Source organism: Melanaphis sacchari, unplaced genomic scaffold (genome assembly GCF_002803265.2).
Source record: "Melanaphis sacchari strain LSU unplaced genomic scaffold, SCAv2.0 Contig0_pilon_pilon, whole genome shotgun sequence".
Lineage (NCBI taxonomy): Eukaryota > Metazoa > Arthropoda > Insecta > Hemiptera > Aphididae > Melanaphis > Melanaphis sacchari.
In genome coordinates this window covers 2,915,158-2,937,877 of record NW_020270366.1, presented here as the reverse complement: position 1 = coordinate 2,937,877, position 22,720 = coordinate 2,915,158, and the positions used below count along the sequence as shown (strand labels likewise).

The window sequence follows — 22,720 nt, the reverse complement described above, 5'->3', positions numbered from 1 at the left end:
AATTTATTTTTCGTATTCTAAGTATATTATTAAAAATATTTAAATTTTATATACACGAAAGTTCAAAAACAAAAAAACACATTTCTATAGAGCGTGCCTAAAAAATGATAAAATTTGCATAAAATATATTATTAATAATCGTATATTTTTCGTTTAACAGTTCTACACGCATGCCTACTATACCTCTACCTATAATAATTAATAATAAACGTCAAATATAACAATAATATATTATATAAAATATTTAATGTCAAGCGCAGCGACGTCATTCAGAAAAATAATAACCCATCAAGATTTCATATAATTGTTATTATTATTATTATTATTATTTATATCGTATATTAATGAAAAAAAAGTAGGGCAACTGATCAAACGGGGATTGGCGAGGGAAAAAATAATTTGCACCGATTTTAATGTCGTTTGTGTGAATTGTGGTGGCGTGCGCATTATTGTTACACATAAAGTACTGAGGGATAAAAAAATATAAAAAGCAACCAAAGAGAACAAACGTACCTAATATAATGTTATAAGTCCTTTGCAGCAGTCTGATTATTTTTTAAGCGCCTAAACCTAAACCACTGCCCGTCTAGGTACGTTCACACTTTTATAACGATATAATATTATACATCGTACACGATGACAAATATAGTAATAATAATATACACAACACTAAAGATTTATTATTGTTGATAAATAGTATTTTAATAATTTCAATTAAAGTTTGTACTTTGTCTACTAAACCAAAACAGTCTAAACGCGTTAAAAACAAAATAAATCTTAAAAAAAATTTTTTTGTCCTACAATATTATATCTTAACACACAATCGATGAGACATGATGATCAGCTATATTATTATATTGTCCGTGTAGCGTATTTGAATATTAAATTATGGTTTTTTTTTTTTTTTGTTTTTTATTGTTTTTTTTCCGTGTTCTTGTCGAAAATGCGCTAAGTCGCCTACTGATGGTTGATCGCCTGCAGCCTCACAGGTGTGGTGTGATGCCGTCCGCGCGATGACAAGCGGCGCCTCACCATTTCTGTTCGATTGCCAGGGGCACTAGAAACAAACATATATTCGTCCAAAAATTGTTTTACAAGTGTTACTATTTTTTTTTCAAAACTATATCAATCATGTTATATGTTTTATGTGTACCCTTTATTGTGGTGTTCGTCAGCTAAACTACTGCAGCGCAAAATCACACACGCATACAAAGAAAACCGGCCTGTGTACAGCATTTAATTGTTAGTAACGCGTAACGTACGAGGTAGCCAATGACGAGATTCCGTCATGTTACAAATAACGACTTTGAACTTTAAACATAGAAATTTATACGAATTTAATGTTGAATACAATAAATACGCTTAGTAGGGGTGCACGGAGCGAGCCAGTCAAGCCCCGGTTTAACCGGGATATTTTTGAGGGCATAATAAAATTTCAACACAGTACTAATACTAACAATGAATCAATACATTCGTGGCTAGATCATGTGAAAGCAAATAATTACAGAACATCATTTAATGGATTTTTACTATACTGAAATTATTCATTGTAATACCAATTAAAAATTGTTCCTGCGAATGGATATTTTCTAAATTAACAATAGTAAATAATAATTATTAATTTAAGGATTATTATAAATCAAAATCGACTTAATAGTTTATTATTAATGTTTACTGAACCAAAACTAATATTTAATATTAATATTTACATAGTCATTGACGAATTCAAAAGTATGGGGAAATAAGATAATTCATTTAGGTATAATTCTTTAATATTATGTATGTGCATTTTTTTTTCATTAAACCAAGTTTTTTAAATGTTGGGTAATGGGTATTGTGTTTTCTTGTTTTTATACATAATTCTATTTATATCATTTTTAATTTACAATTAAAATGTACATTAATGTGTTTAAAAAAAAAATTAGGAGCACTGTCCAAGTATTGGGGCATTAATTGTTCCAGGCTCAACCGGGAATTAAAGTCTGCGAACACCTACATAAATAATACGTCGTAATCTACAGAAGCGTATTTAGACATATCCACTATAAACCCGAGCCTAGAACGGCAAATCATTATTTTCTTTTTTTTAAATTACAAAAATGATTTATCTTATAATTTAAACAATTGCATTCGTTTCACCGAAATTGAACAGCTACTTGCCTACTTATATATTATACTCATATACGTAATACGAGCCAAGGGAACGGCGATGAATTGGACAGTTCTATAGACGGAAAAAACCTAAATATGCCACAACGTACTCCACACCACGAATCAGTGATGGATTTAGCGGGGGGAACGGCTGCCTCCCCGTAAGCTGGTTGATACATAACTTTTTTTTTGCTTTTTCGATTTTAAAATCAAACTTACACGTATATAAATTATTTTTAATGTTTTCCACTCCCCCTCCCGTTATATCGAGCTAAATTCGTCTATGTCACGAACTGTTCGATTTTATCGATATATGCATATACGTTGATAAAAGAGTGAGTTTAAGAAATCACGAGTAATAATTCCAGGTTAAAAGCAGACAGTCGGTAAGTTGATTGAAATATTTTTATACATACTACTCGAGAAAAAAATTTATCGAGAGACATGAAGGTTGTAAGGAAAAAATGTGTGTGTATATATATTTAAATATAATTACGATAATAACGCGGTGACGAACGGTTTACCTTGACGCGTTTATAACCATCTTGTGGGAGAGAGAAAAATTTCGCTATTTTTAATGTTATGAGAGACTCGACGACGAAACATCTCTCTCAACCCGGGTTACGAGAGACCTGTACGCAAATAAATATTTTATATATTCATTTTTGGCTCACATAAACGTTGTGCCAATAACGTGTGTTTAATTATTATCGCCACACAGCTGTATATTGGCACAACGACGTTCGACGGAAGCGAGTCAATGGCAGCCAGAAATTCGTACAAATTTAATACAGGCACATCAGAATGCCTATAAATATAACGCCGTCACACTGTTTTACGGACTAGATAAGACGTAGGAATTTAAAAGCGAACGCCTACTATAGCCTATACGTCCACCGATCCATTGAAAAGTGTTATTTAACGTGTTCTGTTTTCGTTGTAAATCGCCGTGGACCGTGTACCGTCGGGATTTTCAAAAAACTTTCACATAGAACTGATCATAATATGCCGTGACAAGGACACCCCATGAAATTATTTCCAACTCATAACCCCCATCAGCCGAAAAAATGTATACACGTTCTACTTTTATTATTATTTTAAAATTATCAACGATTACTATAATAGTGCAATAGCTTTTATATTTGACCGACATTTAACTTTTAAGTATTCCGATAAAGACTAAAAATTTAACTCATTTGATTTCATACGAACAGAGATCAAAATATATGGCTATGACTAACGGCATTTGTTAGCCAGTTTTAATGTAAGCTTAATTTAAAAATCAATACGCCTATGCCCTAATATCCGTCTATAATACGTCATTTTTGGACCTAGTAAAATCTTCATTTCTTAATCGATAGGCATTGAACACGTTTTTCGTCAACAGCGAGTAACGAAATATAATTATTGTTTTTAATATTTTCATCAATATCCTATTGCCAATACAATAGATTCGAAATTCACGTATGCAGGAATAGATATTATAGATGGTTTGTGAAGTCTCAATTGTATCCGCGTCAGCGTGTTTATTGAAAATGTCAGTAGAACGTCGTTATTGACGACTTTGTTTGAAAAAAGTTACCAACTAACTAGTATTTTATTTATATTTATGTTGATTATTTTCGTATCTACATTTTTACAATAATTTAAAATCCAACATGAAACAGTGAACTTAGAACTCCTCAACAATTACGTTCAGAAAACAACTCGAAGTAGGTGTAATTTTACGGGGCTTTTAATAGGCAATTTCAGTGATTGAAAGTAAATGGGAAGGTATTATATGAACCCTGACTTCGGTATTGTAAAAACGTCTCTAAAGCGAGACTACTGAGAAGTGAGATCATTGTCCGAAGCCAACGACCTGTGTAATAGATAAAATAATGTAAGTACGCAATAAATCACTGACAAATACACGCAACGGCCAGGCATTCTATAAATCTCCGTGAAGATGGGCGGTTTTTAGTTATAGACTAGACAAATCGCACAGAATAACGTTTGACACGAAAATAATCTGAATCGTATAACGTAAACGCGATGAATAAGTCGAATAATTTCGAGGCTTTGAAGGCGATCTCCGTACACTACCCGAACATAATATGAAATTGGAAAGAGGGACAAGTACATAAGCCAATTTGAGGCTTTAGTGATTAATTTATGCCCAACTGACGCCCTGTGCATTTTCTTAAATGTCAACTAATGTGTAGATAAACGTAATATGTAAATAGATATGTTCAACTAACTTAGTACAGTGATAAGTATGTGATGATAACGTTTCGTACGGTTTTTTTCATTTGAAAATATTAATGTCGTCATAACCATAGTCGATCTTTTTCGATAAATATAAAGTGTAAATATGGATGATATAGTATTCATGATTTTTGGATAAAAACAATACAGCCGATTAAAGGAAATAAGTAAAACATGGGTCCTCTACATTTTTTGGAAGCAAAAAAAAGTATGTACGTAAATCTTGGAGCATGGTTCTCAGTGATAGAATAAGAGCCTCAATTTACGAAGATGCGCTTTACTGACTTTCAGATATAAAGAGAAACATTTGACACGGTGACATTACATATACCTAGGTGTTGGAAGTGTTGAATTGAATACCACAAGTGCACAAATATTTTTGAAATGTTTGAGTCGAATCTCTAAATTTGACTTATTTTTTTATCGTTTATAACCCAACTAATTTTTTATTATATTTTTTGTGATTGCGTTCATTAACGTTTTCTAAAATTCTATAGAATAAAGCGCATTATATTATTGTTAATAGCACTACATTATATTTGCATATTTTTTATGCATTCTATCCATATTTTATTTACTTATATATTAAATTAATTATCAAGTACGTACCTGTTGCTTCTGTCTCACCCTGAAGTGGTAAATCAGCGTTCAACGAGCCACAGCTCTTTGCATCGGTGCTCGTGCATAATATACACATCATACCTGAAGTTGGCCGTTTCTCTCCAAGCAGTTTAGCAGCGTCAGATATTAATCATTATGATATTAATATAATTTTGTTATTTAGATACTATATCATATTATTACTAAGATATGCGCATTGGCTGCAGCGGTTAATCAATTTACTATACACTATACAGAATGATTCTCTGAACGGTAACGTACAATGTATTATAATTATTTTAGAATAGTATCAACATTTTTCGTTTCTGATGTCACCATTTTCAGAAAAGTATTCTGTTACAGTTGATTATTAAACCAAAACACAATAATATTATTATAACTACTATATTATAGGTACACCAAAAGTCTATAATGGTTTCACCAAACATCATCAGACGTTAAGGCGATCAAGTGTTATACACTTTTTGAATCGACAAATGTTCATTTTCAAAAAAACTATATTGTATACGTATGCGTAGCAATATCTACATAGAAGTTATTTCATTAGTGAAGAAATAAAAAATAAATTTTTCGGCGGTATTAGATGAGTTAACACAAAAAACAATACAATTATTTTTTTAACTAATATAGCTATTAATCATATAAAATAATATTTCTGTATTTCGCAGATCTTATCTCAAATGGTCTGCTGCCGACTAAAGACAAAATAAATTGGCAACTCACGTGATACTTAGCAATAATCTATAGGTAGTATATTTAATGGTAAAAATAAATAATAATAGCACTTCCAAAAGGTCGATCAACAGCAGCGCATAATTATTACTAAGTTAAAAGTCAATTTTTACGCTTAAAATATATTATGCTGTATAATATAAAAAAGACAATTTGTAATCATCACTATATTCAAGTGAAATAATATTTTTACAGACATTGACGAGGAATTTTAATATGCTGCCAGGTCGATTTTTAAAATATTTTAGATATTTAAGTCTTCAGCCAGATGATTTTATTTTAAATTTATTAGAATAATATTATGTTTTCTGCCATAATTTAATTCACTAAAAAAAAATATCCAGTTATATCCAGCTAAATTCTAGATCCTACATTAGCTATAATAAATACTCTTAAATAAGAAGCTAAAATTAAAAATCTTATAACATTGCGAATTAATAATATAGATATAAACATACATTTTTCTTTAAATTTAAATAGGTAATATAATAAGTTAATATTTAATTAAAGAATGCATAGTTATTTTTTTGTGCTTAAAGAAGTCCAATGAAATATGTATATGATTGTGAATTTAGAGTTTGTTGTCAATTTACAAATAAATAGAATTATTATAACAGATTGTATTTTTAAACAGTAATATTATAACTATATTTTTCAAACAAGTAATTAAAGGTGATATAGTTACATTAAATATTAGAATTTATGGCCAACATAACCACATCGATAGGTAAAAAAATGAATGCAGTATAAATTATGGGTGTACCTAATATTGAGTGTTTTTTTTTTATCCTAAAAATCAAATTGTTTGGTCAAACGTATAATGATGAATACGATAAAAAAATAATAGCTTTTTACGAATTGAAAGCATTTATGTTATACGCAATCTGATGATATATAATATCCAAAACTGTAATGGTTCGGACATAGTAAATGAAAAATAAGTGTTAAAAGTAAAGTATTTATAGATATTTTTACTAGGTTATAGAACCGAGCGGAATGATGACGAAAAGGAATGTGTAAAATGTGATGTGTCAATGAACAAGCCGCTGTAAGCACAATATTTACGTCTACAAATTACGTCGAAAGTAAATTAGATACTAAAAAAAAAAAAAAAACAAATACAATAATAATGTCTAAATACTTGAGTATACATTTAGTACTGCTATACAGATAAAACATAAAAATAAATAATTCGTCTAAACGCATTAACAGTATAGCTTCACAGAATTAAAAACAAATCACGCAACTGTATACAATGATTGTGTGTTAAATAATTGTTATTATTTTTCTTCTACATAGGTACATATTATATTATATACGAAAACGAGAAATGGGAAGTAAACAAAAAAAAAAACGGAAAACAAAAATGTTTTTTAAAGTAATAGCAATCGACGGCACATTTAAAACAAGTAATATCATATATAAGTGGTGCGCGCAACTATTATATTTAATAAAATGCATCAATTAGCGCTTGAAAATTTATTTATTTTTAATCATCATGTAATTTGTACGAATTCGACGGCATTGCCGAGCCATTGTCTCGTTCTACCATCTGACCATCAATTTCATAATAACGGCTTATACTCGATTGCGTACCTATACAAGTCATATCATTATATTTCATCACGCGGGTGTCACTTTTTTCAGTCTTTCCCGAAACATTAACCGCAGTTATAACACTGTGTTGTTATAGGTAAGCCGGAAGAAGATGTGCAGTTTCGTTCACTCCCTTTCCCCCAACCATAACAATGAGCCAGCATTGTTCTGTGCCGTGTTGTCATTATAACGAATCAACAAAAAACAAATGATTGCATTTGAAAAAACGATTCTGAGCGTAGCAGATTTTGGTCAAACGATTTATTGTTTAATGAAATCGAATGATTGTGCATGCAATGAAACTCGTGATGTTACACGTTCAGTGGCGTATTATATAGGAATTATTTTCACGATAAGCAAATTTCATTTTTTTTTTTTTTTAAGGGGGCTGCTAGCTCCTCAGATTCTAGAATTAATTAAGCTCAAAAACAACAGTAATATGTTATGTGCATACAACGTACATATTTTGTTTTAACTTTTAAGTGTTTTAAAATAAAGCAGTTGGTGCAAATGTGCAATAGAATAGTTTGATGCTATGTTGTAATAAATTAAAACATAACATATTGACCAGAAATCACAAGTTAAATCCCAATTTCATGGAAAATAAGAATGTAAAAGTTATGATCTAAATGTTAAAGCTATTCCTTAAATGCACCAGATAAGTATTCATAACTTTAAAGAGGTTAGGTTCTATTAATTTTAATTACTAATATTACACATGTCATTAAGAGTTTTTTTATTCAACAAAACAATAATTCAACTTCTCAAGTTAATAACTATTTTGAAATCAAAACAATAACTTAATGTTTTAATGTTAACTTTAATACTTAAACAATAATATTTACAAATATTTTTATTAACTAACTAGTAGAATATTAATATTTCAATAATAAATGTATATGTATACAAATCGAATAGTAAAATTTACTTCATAATACAGAATGTGTGATGTCAAGAAGGAAATTACCAAATAAATACTTTTTTTTTAAATTATTTATGTATAAAAAATAAGTTTGGATTTAAATTTTTATCAAGAACTGTAGATATCTTAAATAATTAATCACTAATTATTATTAAATATTTTTTTAGAATCAATTTTTAATAAATTGAGTTGTTTTAATTTAAATTTTCTATGCCAAAATAAAAAACATAACATATAAATATACTCTAGTTACATGTATTGAGTTAAATTTAATTTGAAGCGTACAATTTTTCTTTTTAAAATATTAAAAAAATATATTGACTTGACAACTATTCTGTATCATATAAAATTTACACACCCATTAGAATTAAATAGTATAGAAATAACGTAAGAATTATTCAAAAATAAGCTATCAAGTAAAAATAAAAAAAAAAATTAAGAAAAAGTTTATCTAAATTGTAATACCATTCCATTATTTGATATTGGCCTATTCTTGTAATAAAGAAATTAATCTACTAGTTCAACACAATATAGGCTTCTGTTCAAAAAATATAAAAAACAATGTATTCGGATACAAAATTAATACATTCTTTAAATTCAATAGCCTATAGTTTGGTGTTATTAAATTATTTTTAAATGCCCTAGTGTATGAATATGTAAAAATAATAATAATAATAATAATAATAATAATTGCTATGCATTAAAGTTTTGACTAAAAACACCAATCAACACAATTTTATTAGTAAATATATAAATACTTAATATGCGATTTATTATTATTTAATTGTTACTCTTTTCAAGCAGATTGAACAATGTTTTCATGTTCAATTAGATCATAATAGAATTATGCAGAATAAATGTTAAACAGAAAACAGATTTTCCTAAAAGATACACGAATATTGTTGAATTAATGATAAACCGCACATTTTATTTATTCAATACACATAAACTTTAATTATTTTAATAATTACAATTATAAAGAACTAAAAAATGTATATATAATAGTAAAAAATTTTAGACTGATATGTTCGCCCACATACTGCATTATAGTATATTGTTTGTTGTAAATCCAATAACTTCAGAAAATAATATTATGTGTACATTTATGTCAGGTCAAACGACATATGCATTTAAAGGTAATTTTAAGCATCTTACAACATTAAATTAAATCACGCACCAGATGTTAATTATAAGTAAAAAAAAAATTTAAAAAAAAATACAAATATAAAACAAAAAAAAATAAACATCTTATTGGCAGTGAAAAATCACAAACGTATATTGATTTGTCTGTTGTTCTAGACACACCTTACCATATGCATTAAAATCACAGGACCGAAGGCACGCAGAACACGCTATTTTAGAACTAATTCCTTACCCAACAATAAATGCCAAACATCTTAAAATTAAACATAGTTTTTTCTTCTGTCGAGGCTTACTACAAGCTTACAAAGAGTTAAATGTCTTCAACAAAACATTTCTAAATATTAACTATGGTAAAAACAGAGTTAAGGGCAATGAAATTTCTATTTATTTTTAAGTGGGTTAGTTATTTTTCAGTCTTGTTTTCGTGTCATAATACGAAAAAGCGAAGAAAAAATTATTTAAAAATTGTTTAATTGCCAGATAAATTATTTTGTACATGTATCAGAATGTATTTTTAAATAAAATTTTATTTAGGGGGCGGGGAAAAAAGCGAAAAGGACGGTGGCCATCTTGTGTCCTTTACAAGGGTCCATAAATGATGACGGCGAAAAACACGGACCACATGAGCACGATACCCCACACCGATGCGATAACGCTCTTACCGTCAGTGAACCGTCGGGCAACAAATTTCAAAGTCTCATCCAGAAGTACTACAGGTATAGAAAACTTCATTACAGTGATCCATTCATCAAATGTGAGAGGAGTCACTTGGAACACGGTCTGTAAATTTAAATTTGAATTAATTTTAAGTTAACTATTCAGAATTTAAAATTTGAGAATTGTATTTTACAAACCGATAAGAAGTCAATATGTAGAATAACAAAATGAAGAGTGAAGGATAATAACATAGAACCAATAAGCCACAAGTTTGACCATGGTGGCATGCTAATCAAAGATTGATTCTCAGATAAACTGTAAAATATAAAAACTACATTATATCATATCTATAATTATGTAATACTAGAAAAATTATAAAAATCTCATTTAACCTGTTCATTGCGTTCAACATTTCAATTGTGACCAATACAGAGAGAGCCATTGTCATTGGATGAGGATCATGGAAAACTGCACAGTCAAGACCTCTGAACTCACTTCCTCCGCTTACGCATGATAAATGGTGAGTCTAACATAAAAATAATTAAATGAATAAATAAATACAAATCTAACAGTGTATAACTTACCAGTTGATAATAAGATATTTGTGGACCATCTTCACAGTACATAAACCACCAAGCAGCAGCACCAACAGTAGCTGCACCAACATATCCACCAATAGCCATATAACGGAAGAACAACCAGCCAGAAATCAAACCTTCATCACTTTTACGAGGGGGCTAACAATAAATTACAACAATAAGTACAAAATATTCATACATATAAATAAATTAAAAATATAGTTTTTTCATTACTTTATCCATAATGTCAAGATCAGGTGGATTGAAACCTAGAGCAGTAGCCGGTAAGCCATCAGTGACCAAATTGACCCACAAAAGTTGTACAGGAATCAAAGCTTCGGGTAATCCAAGTGCAGCAGTCAGGAAAATACTAACAACTTCACCAATATTGGATGAAATTAAATACCTAATGAATTGTTTCATGTTGTTATAAATAGCTCTGCCCTCTTCAACAGCTGCCACAATGGATGAAAAGTTGTCATCAGCTAACACCATTTCAGAAGCAGATTTGGCTACAGCAGTTCCAGAACCCATAGCAATACCAATTTCTGCTTTTTTCAATGCTGGGGCATCATTTACACCATCACCAGTCTAAAGCAAAAATAAGTAAAAGTTAAGAATAATAAATGTATAATATATACCATTAGCTTATTTTCTATAAGACTTCAGTACTAAAATATATTTTATGTTATCTTACCATGGCAGAAATTTCATTCATGCTTTGTAAATATTCAATAATTTTTGATTTGTGGGATGGTTCTACTCGTGAGAACAACCGAGCTTTAGCTACAGCAGACTTTTGTTCAGACAGAGATAGATCATCAAATTCTCGCCCTGAGAATGATTTTCCAGTTGTATCTTCTTCTTCAGTGAACACACCAATCCTACGGCAAATAGCTTCAGCTGTAGCCTGAAAATTCAAAGTAAATTAGAATATACAAGTTATAAAGATTATATAAAAAATACAAACCTTGTTGTCACCAGTGATTACAATAACTCTAATACCAGCTGCTCTGCACCTCTGGATTGAATCATATACTTCTTTACGAGGAGGATCCAACATACCAACTACTCCCACAAATGTCAAATTTACTTCATAACTATGGAACTTGGTAGAATCATTAAGATCCATTTGTTCTGGTTTTATTGGTGAATCAGCAGTAGCAAGAGCTAAACAACGGAGTGTGTCACGTCCAGTACCATATTTACGAGTCAAATCTAGGATACGGTTTTTAAGCGCAGATGTTAAAGGAACCTAAAATCAATATATTGAGTGATAAATGAATGTTGTACTTAGTTAATAATACAATATTACTTTTTGAGAGCCAACTCGGGCGTGTGTACATCTTTCAAGAACACCTTCTGGAGCTCCCTTAACAAACAATTTAGGGCTATTACCCATTTTGGTAGTTTTGATGGGAGTACAGTATGAAGACATAGATTTACGATCTCTAGAAAATTCAAGAGTAAATTCTTTTTTCCATTTGGTTTCAATATCTTGTTTCACAACAATAGCTGTTGTTCTGCGGTCTAAGCCAGATTTAGAAACATTATTTGGGTTCATTTTTTCTGCTAATACTATCAAGGCTGTTTCAGTTGCTTCACCGACCTAGTAAAATATAATTAAACAATTAAAACATAAACTATAGTAATTATTTATAAATGATATGAATACAATTTACCTTTTCAAAAGCTTGTTTAAATTCATTAAAATCAATAGCTGAGTCATTACACATCACACAAATTGTTCCCAATTCGTTTAATGCTTCATAATCTGAGGTTTTTATTCTTTGGCCATTAAGGAATACATCACCAATTGGTTCATAAGTCGATCCTGTGATCTCAAATTCAGTGAACGAACTGTCATTTCCTTCGATGTGTTCAAAAATGAACATTCTAATTAAGCAATTAAAATATCAAAATAAAAATGTTGTAAACTAAAGGCATATAAACCCAAATCTGTGATTTAAAATAAATTTTTATTTTTATTAACCTGCTAACAGACATCTGGTTGGTTGTAAGTGTACCAGTTTTGTCAGAACATATGACAGAAGTACAACCAAGAGTTTCAACTGAAGGCAGCGATCTAACAATTGCATTCTTTTTAGCCATACGGCGAGTACCTAAAGCTAAACAGGTAGTGATGACAGCTGGTAAACCTTCTGGAATGGCAGCTACAGCTAAAGCAACAGCAATTTTGAAGTAGTAAATGGCACCTTTCAGCCAAGAACCACCATGGGCAGGGTCATTGAAGTGACCTAAAAAAAAAAAAACCAATTTAGTATTTAATATTTTATTATATTTGTTTGACTAATAAAAATATAAAATAACTAAGTGATAAATACCAATATTAATGGCCCAGACAGCAACACAGATAACTGAGATTACTTTACTAAGTTGTTCACCAAATTCATCTAATTTTTGTTGCAGAGGAGTTTTGATTTCTTCAGTCTCACTCATTTCAGTACGGATTTTACCAATGGCAGTATTTAACCCAGTACCCATAACCACACCTCTAGCTTTACCAGCAGCAACATTTGTACCACTGAATAAAATATTTTTTTTGTCCTGAATTAAAAAAAAAATAAGGTTAAATTAGTATATAAATATATATTGCAATTGTTAGTATTAAGTATCCAACCTGGTTCACAGCCCTTGGGTCTGGAATGGCATCTGTATGTTTAATCACAGAGACTGATTCACCAGTCAAAATAGACTGATCAATTCTCAATGTGGTTGAATAGATTTTGATTAACCTAATATCAGCAGGGATTTTATCTCCTACTGATATTTCTACTATGTCACCAGGTACAATTTCTTTTGCCCTGACTTTTTGAACACCAGATTTGTCGCCACGAATGACTTTACCCATTTCTGGTTCATATTCTTTAAGTGCCTCAATGGCTGATTCTGCATTTCGTTCCTAGAAAATTATAATAAATATGAAAAATACTTAATTAATAATAATTGTACAACAAAAATGTATTCATTATTCAATTTATAGTATGAACTAGAAAAATGCTAGATATTACAACCTTTCAGTTATTTAAAAACTATATAAAAATCTAAAAAGAATTTTAAAAATATAATAATAAATCAAATCACTAAAATATTTTTCAGGCCTTATAAGTATATAAAAAGAAGGGTTCATTATTATCTTTTTTTAATAAATAAGAAAATCTACAAACAAGTAGAAAACTTATGATATGCAAATCTAAAACTGTAGGCATACATACACCTTCAGTCATAAAATGCGTCACTAAGTGCTTGTTTAAAAAAATTCAGTAGGCGAGTTATACTGTTGCCAATTATTTCTGTACAGAGCCAAAGTAAATATCAATCATCAACTGGCAGGGCCACCACAGTAGTTCTTACAGCTTACACACAAACAAAAGAGATCATAAAATTCTTTTTTTATTTTGAACATTAAAATATCTAAATATAACAATCAATTGAATGGATTGTAATAATGTATTTTTTTTTTTTATTTATTTATTATTATTACTATGATTTTATGGCGCCTACCTAAAAACATATTTTGCCAGTAGTTACATGGATGTTTGTACATTTACTACTTTGAACTGAAGCCAAAATAGCCAATTATTCATTTTGAAGATTGTATTAAACAATTAATATACCAATATAAAATTATTTTGTTATTAATATAATAGCTTTCAAAATAAAAAAAAATATATATATATTATTTTTTCTATTCAAGAGTTTTGAATAATATAACTATCTAACTTTAAAAATATATAGTATGAAAATTTAAATATCTTAAATATCAAATGTGGACTTGAACAACAAATTTTAGTAATATTCTATAAAATAGTATACATGTAACAACTAAAATTTTAAGTTAAAATAAATTATTTTAGAATTACCTGCCACACTCCAACTACAGCATTTGCTATGAGAATAAGTAATATAACAAGTGGTTCCACAAAGGCAGTTAGAGTTTCATTAATGTCATCGTGTTCTTCAAATAATGCTAATACCTAAATAAAGAAAACAAATATTATGCATTGATAAATTTAAGCTCATATAATAATACTTACAAAAGATATAATAGCAGCTAATAGTAAAATTTTAACTAGAAGGTCATCGAACTGTTCGAGGACAAGCTGCCAAATTGATTTGCCTAAAAGTTTGGTTAGACATAATGATTAAATTTAATTCTACAAAAACTATAACTGTCAATATTATAATATAATAATATCTTGAATAAAATACAATTTAATATTTAAAAAAATATATTCTAAAATAAAGAAATTACAAAAATAAAATCTTTTTTAAGATTATTATAAAAATTTATTAAGTGATAATAGATAAAAAAAAATCTAAATACTAATAAATTTAAAATAAAAAAAATATACATAATAGCCTTAGTTCTTACCTTCTTCAGCGGGCAATTCTGAAAAAGAAAAGAAATTCATGTAAAACAAATAATAAAAAATATAATAAAAGATCATAAAAATGTTTATTTTTGATTGTTTAACTAAAATATATTGTGATTAACTGATAAAATAATATGTAAGTACCAAACAATTAAAATATTATTTTGAATTTACTATTTTTCTTATTTTATCAAGTCAAATTATTGTATAGTATATTATGCTATTAAATGTTAGCTAAGATATATTTACACAACTTATTATTATAGTTTATATAATAATATTACTAAAAATTTGCGTGTATCATTTTTGAAAAATGATACATGAATTTACACAATTAGTGTCATTGAACATAATTTTAAAATATTGTTTCAAGTTTTTATTGTTATGTACTAAACAATACCATTAATGAAGTTATATTCAATGAATAAATAAATATTAAAACTAAAAATAATTGGGTAAATTATCATAAATATATATATATATATTGTAAAGCTAAAATATTATTTAATATCCAACAACTATTATTATGAAACCTTATACTTTTCCTAATATTTTCATTTTTTTAGCATCAAAGCTATATTCAGGACAATGCATTAATGAAAGTGAAATCATGTAATAGTTACACCTTTACATTATACATAATAAGAACATTTGAGCAAATTTAAAAAGTAGTTATTTAATAAATAATAAAACAATAGTTATATAGATTAGTGCTAAAAGCAATTAGTTCAATGCTAATTAAGCAGGTTTCATTAAATTATTTTATACAAAAGAACATATGTTATAATATATTTATATAATAAAACCATGTCTTTTATCTAATGATAAGCTAAATATTATGAAACATACATATGTTATAATGCACACTCGTTATTTAGTTCCAACTTAGGGATTATAAAATTATAAAATGTTAAAAAATTTATTAATATTAAAAATAAAATGATATAAATAAATTATAGACATTTTTTACTCTCATTATTTTTGAAATCTTAGAAGTAAATCACACAAAATTATAAATACCATACCATTAGAATAGTCTTAAGAAATTATAATATTGTATAAGTACATAATTAAATCCTCATTTAAAAATGGTTGGTTGTATTGCAATATAATTATTTAATTATTTTGTATAATTAGGTATTCATCAGTTTAAAAATTAATATATTTTTTGAACACAAAGTTTGTATTTAACAAAAATATAATAGTAAAAATTATTAGTATCATATATAATTTATTTAAATTAAATAACTATCTAATGGTTAGATAATCAACTTTGATAAATAATTTTGAATATTTTAAACACAGATATGGATTGTCAATTTTCAAATGTTTTTAAGTTATTAAACAATGAACATTCTCATTTAATTTAAAACAAAATACAAAATAAGATGTAAAATAATATTAATTTACTATAAACAGGTAAACTATTAAATAGATATTCTGTATATAAAAAAAAAAAAAATAGCTTATAAAAATATAATAAAAAATCTATAAGCTAGTATAAAATCTAAGTTGACACACTTATTAAATTTTAAGATAAAAATATAATAAAAATAATTTAACTTTTAAGATATGTTAAAATATTAGTCAAGGTTATAAAAAAATAGATTAATTTGTCTTAATAAAACCAGTTACAAAATAAAAAAACAGTACCTTTAAGTATTAATATATTTTGTTAATGAGTATAAGCAAATAAATGTACCAAATAATAATGCTTGAATGTCTCAGTTTTATATTGTATATCACTTAAATTAAAATTATTAACACAATTTCATTATTTAAACACCAAAACTTTAAATAAAAGATAAGTAATTTATAATTAATGTATGGATACTGTTGAATATTTTTAATAGCTTGAAATAAAATTTAAAATGAATATGAAAATACAATATAATGGAGATACCTTATTTTAATTAGTAATTATGAAACATGAATTTACTTAATCAAATTTTAACCTTAATAAAAGACACAATGTGTTTTTATATTTTATACACTTTAATCACTATACATACCATTAGGTCCATATTTAGCTTGATTCCTTTTTATTTGATCAAGTGATAAACCTTTTTCTGGGTCTACGTTGAAGAAGTTTTGTACCTCATCCACGGTTTTCGCGTGGGCGTCCTCCATTGTGGACGGCTTGGTGGTTTAAAACAGTGTTCCTTTAGTATAACATTCACAGAGATCCTTTAAATATATCTTCTGAAAAAAAAAAACAACTATTTAGATAACTAATATATAAAAAAAAAAATTATATCCATATTAAAATTACAAATAAGTAGATTAATATTTTTATTTTTAATAGTTAAAAGATAATACGGACAATAGTATAATGCATAAGTGAATAACTGAGTTCATAAGACTAAATTTATTGCCATTTTAGTCATTGAAATGGAATAGCTGTTTGCAAATATAAATGTAAACTCACAGAATAAGTAATACAAAATCATGAAAAATATTCTTAAAATTGAATGTTAGGTATTTTAAAACAACTAAAAACCAAATACTTTTGATACTTAAAACAATCCAATAAAAGTTGTTTTTTAATTATTTGGAAGCTGGGAGGCACTTACTAAAATATTAATTTATATTAATATTATAATAGAATATTGAAGAATTTGTTAATTGTATGTTGATTTAAGTGTATATAAATGTAATACCTTTCGCATATTTAAAATTAATCTTTACCTTATACTCACTGGATATTTTACAAAAATTATACAATTGAGTGTTTGCAAGAAAAAATTGGAAAAACTACTAAGCAACTCACATCAAACACAATTAATAGTATGAAACCCTTACATTTTTATAATATTTAAGAATGTAATTTGCATTATAAAACTATATACTAAAAACAGATAAAAACAAATAGCCTTGATAAGCCAACAACTTACACAATGTATTAATCTCCATTATCATATTTACTGATATGCTTCTTATTCTAAAAATATTAAGTACACACCTAATTTATACTAGGTATTACCTAATAGTTGTTAAGGGATTAATATTAAGAACTCACATTTTTAAACTTCAGAATTTAACAAATTTAATCTGAGCATGGTATTTACAAAGAATCTGGGCAGCATCATTACAGTATATTATAGACCAAGACAACTTATACCTTATCTAGGCTGCAGTAATATGGATTATTGAAAGTATATAATATTTAAAACATACTTTGGGCAACAATATGTTGCCCAAAGTATGACATTAATACAATTGTCGTCAACCTAACCTAACCTCAAGGTGTTTTCCATAAGAGTGAAACCACAAAAATTCATTAAAACATTACATAAAGTAATTGCACAAAACAAACCTAACCACCTGTGCAACGACGATATAATACCCAAAGAGGAAAATGGAGTCTCATTCTCAACTCATTTACTATCGACTGGGTGCGTAGAGTGCTAATATATACTATTATACCCACCAAATATGGATTTACACACTAACCTTTGAACACCACAGTGTTACGACATAACAAATCCGTAGTATGCGTGACAGCGGCAATTGATAAAATGTGTAGCAACGGTCGTCAGCTTTTGTAATACGTACGGTTTTCTTTGGACTTTAAATATAAATAATAAATAAATAACGAACGAACGAAATGTACTTAAACAAAATTTTAATTACCGTGTTGGTACGTTGTTTGCACCCGCCGAACAATTAATAATTAACAATTATATAATTAAAACGTCACCGGACGAACACGATTTATTAAGGGGCAAAACGAACTAGGGGGGAACAAAAAAAACGAAAAAACTGTGTGCTGGTTAAACGAGGAATACACGAGTTAAAATTTATTACTGTATTAGATATTATTATTATCGTAAATCGTAATAATAATGCGACGTTCCTAAAATAATTATAATACGATATGTCCTATTAGTAAATGGCGTATAATGAACCATAAAGGTGGCGGCGACTCTATCGGGAGGTCGCACGGTGGTGTGTACGGGAAAGAGGAGGAAAAAAACGCAAATAGATAAAGATGGAAGAAGGAAATAGCCGTCGAAACTTACACGTTGCGGGCCGTGCGACAGAGACGGAACGCACTTCGTATTAGCGGCCAATCGGAACGTCGTACGTAAAATACACGGCACTTGTTATCAACGAAGCCGGTTTGTTACCACCTTCCCGCCACCAGCCGATCGTCTATAGACGGTGTGACGCACATAAAATCAACGACATCTATCGTGGAATCGATTGTTCGCAAAAATTTCGGTATCGATGCCAAACAGCGGGCGGGCGACATTAACGATTTTTATTTTTCACGCCCCGTGATCATTTCGCGGAAGGTAGACAATCGTTTTAAAATCGGCCTTATCAATATATTTTTAAAAATGGTTGTTCGTTTTACCCACAGATATATACTAATACTAGATAGCCGTCTTCTTGTTATCAGTGAAACACGCCGCCATATGCAAAGAATACTCTCGGTAAACAAACGTTATCACTTAGTAATCAACAAAATAATATTATGATATTCTGTTCAGTCGTTCAGTATTCTAGTTGAATAATAAATTACTTATTGTTGGTAAATAGTAGTGCCTACCTACTTATATTTGTATTACCTACTGTTTAATAATTGTTATTTTTGTTAATAATATAAGTAATTATAATAAGGTAGTACCTGTAATTTATATCCTAGTATTTTTGACAATGTTTCCTTATTTCATATTTCATAATTCATAAAACATTACAATTTAGTTATATCCCAAATTTACGTAGATTAGTATAAATACATACTGTATAGGTTAATTAACAGTTTTGTCTAATACTATAAAACAGAGAACTGAAAAAGTGAGAATTAATAAAATATAGGTAAGTACTAAGTAATACAATGATATAAATAAATGTCTATAATATAATAATATGTATTATACTGATAAAAGTCTAATATTGATAACGTTTGTTTACCGAGTTGTATTCTTTGCATATGGCGTCGGTTTCAATTATTTTGCGGCGGTGTATACAAAGACGGCTATCTAGTATTAGTATATATCTGTGGTTTTACCCAAAACGCACTACGTACCTAAATAAAATTTTAATATTTCTTCAATAATTATATAGTCATTAGTCTAATAAGTGATAGTCATGATAAAGAAAAAGAATCGAAGTTATTTATTTTCATGACGTACGTTTTCCTCTGTTATCTCCTATTTTATTATTTTTTTTTTTTTCGATATTCCCGTTATTGCCTATTGAATTATATACCGTTTTATACTTTTATCAGCAGCAATCGACAATCTTCGGAGTACTTATTAGTGTACCTAATGTTTGAAATGTTTTTCCATCATCTGTATTCCGTATAATACAAGGTGTTATATTATAATGATCATTTTAAGCAGACCAACTTTTTGCATTGTACCGTTTTGCTATAGACTTAACTCATCAATACTTTAAATATTTTTATTATATATATTATATATATTTTTATTTATATTTAATTATTCATTCGAAATTCGATTTTTATTTAGGTATTGAAATTATATAATATATATAATGTAGGTACCTAATTCACATAATATTATTAATAGGTAGGTACCTAAAATTAAAAATGTATGTTATCATTTAAAAAAAATATAAATTATTCTTTTTTTTTTTTAATGTTGTACAATAATATCAAATTGTATAAAAGAAATACATTCAAAAATATTAAAACTTCGAAATAATGAGTGTAGACAATTTTTTAAAATGCTTGCAAATATCTCCTTGTACCTTGGCTTATTTTTTTATTTTAAAAATAATTATGAAATATTAAACAAGAATCGCTTTATTAAGTAGACACTTCTACTATACGTAGATATAACTGATATAAGTAAAGTAAATTGGAATAGCATTACATATTGCTTATTATGTCATAGCTGATTATAACGCTAACCAACCATAAAAAAAATACGATGGAATAGCGTAATATAAAACTTTATCTTAATTACTGTTATTTGAGTCACTCTTTTAATCAAAAAAAGGATTATTTTAAATAATCAAAATTGGAAACTAATTTGATATGAATGAAACGTACACTTAACTAATACTTTAGGAATAATTTTTATTGAGTTAAACAATAGCAATATAGTATATAAGTACTAATAACTAGTTAATCATCGAAGTTTCATTAACATGTACACCACATACTTGACTAATTAATTAATTTTTGGTATTAGCTTTAATATAATTAACTATTGTCTATTGTAAAAAATAAACATGTATAGCAATACCTATTCATCTTCGTTCAATTAATTTACAAATGTAAAAAATCTTTCACAAGAACACGGTAGCAGCAAAATAAACATTTGAATGCACCTCTAGTTAATACCATTAATTTTTTTATGAAACACATGTTATTGGAAAGTTGCCATGGAAGATTTTTGGTGAAAAAAAAAATATTCTAGGTTTTAGTATTTTTAAAGTCTGCTGTTTGTAAAATGATATTTTCTACATGACCTGTGCCAATTGTTTTCGGCACGTGAAATTATTTAATAGTATACATTCATCGTATACACATTTTTAACTTTAGGTCAGACGTTAAAATAATTTTCTAATGAATGTTTGCGGTGTACCTTATATATGATCCTTATATTACCTATAAGCTTAATTATTTTAACTACACAATAGCTTACACAATTACCAATTTAATTTGCACAAGTACATAATACAGTTAGATCAAAAAATTAACCTTGAAATTGAGCTATTAAATATTTATTTCAAACTCGTTGGCGCTAAAATATTAAACTGTTGTTTTATACTCAAATAAAGGTCAAGGTATTACAAATAATAAAATATGTACAACTTTTACTTATTAAATTATTTAATTTATAATCGTCTTATACTTATATTGATTATTTGAATTAAAATTAATACAATTAATTCATTAAAGACTTAGTGTTTAGGTACAAATGATACAATAATTAAAATGTTTAGATATAAGTTTATAGTTAACTAATAAGAATTAATTGGAAATATTAAAATATTTATATTACTTATTACCTATACGTCGTAATGCTAATTGCTATATGGGTACTCTATATATTATAATTTATTAATTATTGTTTAAAATGAAATATGATGGTATATCAAAATAAATTATAAAACGTTTGTAAAAATGTATAGAAGTAAAATTTAAACAAATAAATTATATTAAAATAAGATATCAATAATAAATATTTTTGTGAAATAAATGTAACACAATTTATGTAATACGAAAAAAAATAATATTAAATAATATGTTAAAATATTAGATTAATTTAAGAAATTTTATATTGTAATAATTATTATATAATTATCAATTTGCAACAAAATAGAATAAACCATATATTTTTATTTGAAAACTTAAATTGATCCAAGGATAATAAAGTAAGCAATAAATTAAAATTTCTTAAAAAAAGTAAAAACTCACATTTATTTTGTTTTTGTCCAATTTCGGACGACTTTTGTATCCCAGTTCACAGCCACTTGAAAAAAATAAAAATTTCTGTTAAACACTGAACACTACTTAAAAGTATCACCGAGAATTAAGAAAAAAAGAATAAATTACAGTGTACAATTATCTCGTCCACGGCACTTCGAAGTATGAAATGTTTGAGCAGCAACGAATGCGAGATACGAGGGACTAACGCGGTGATCAAAAATAGTCGCCCTCGTCGCTGCTAGCCGCCGTGGATTAAAAATATTTT

The 22,720-nt window shown here is 27.7% G+C and overlaps 1 protein-coding gene across 6 annotated transcripts; it reads right to left on the bottom strand.

Annotated features, from left to right (window-relative positions):
* Positions 1 to 855: 855 nt before the first annotated feature.
* LOC112591771 (calcium-transporting ATPase sarcoplasmic/endoplasmic reticulum type) lies at positions 856 to 22,697 on the bottom strand. 6 transcript variants are annotated; one of them, XM_025335691.1, is made up of 19 exons: positions 22,582 to 22,697; positions 22,444 to 22,498; positions 17,057 to 17,246; positions 15,044 to 15,061; positions 14,706 to 14,788; positions 14,532 to 14,645; positions 13,289 to 13,570; positions 12,993 to 13,215; positions 12,641 to 12,905; positions 12,330 to 12,543; positions 11,963 to 12,256; positions 11,618 to 11,902; positions 11,345 to 11,557; positions 10,882 to 11,238; positions 10,654 to 10,806; positions 10,462 to 10,595; positions 10,267 to 10,384; positions 10,075 to 10,192; positions 7,241 to 7,347 (listed from the first exon to the last, which is right to left on the bottom strand). In XM_025335691.1, exons 3-19 carry the CDS (start codon positions 17,172 to 17,174, stop codon positions 7,241 to 7,243), a joined length of 3,096 nt encoding a protein of 1,031 aa, XP_025191476.1. In that variant the 5' UTR covers positions 17,175 to 17,246; positions 22,444 to 22,498; positions 22,582 to 22,697. The 6 variants fall into 6 exon arrangements, with proteins under 6 accessions (XP_025191511.1, XP_025191500.1, XP_025191476.1 ...); XM_025335698.1 differs by lacking the exons at positions 22,444 to 22,498; positions 22,582 to 22,697 and adding exons at positions 18,498 to 18,612; positions 18,678 to 18,966; XM_025335706.1 differs by lacking the exons at positions 22,444 to 22,498; positions 22,582 to 22,697 and adding an exon at positions 18,498 to 18,648.
* Between the last annotated feature and the right edge of the window lie 23 nt (positions 22,698 to 22,720).

Coding starts and splice junctions, on each gene's coding strand:
- LOC112591771 (XM_025335691.1), bottom strand. CDS start 17,174: ATGGAGGACGCCCACGCGAAAACCGTGGATGAGGTACAAAACTTCTTC. Junction 14,646..14,705: donor TAGCTGCTATTATATCTTTT/GTAAGTATTATT, acceptor TTCTTTATTTAG/GTATTAGCATTATTTGAAGA. Junction 11,903..11,962: donor CCCGAGTTGGCTCTCAAAAA/GTAATATTGTAT, acceptor TATTGATTTTAG/GTTCCTTTAACATCTGCGCT.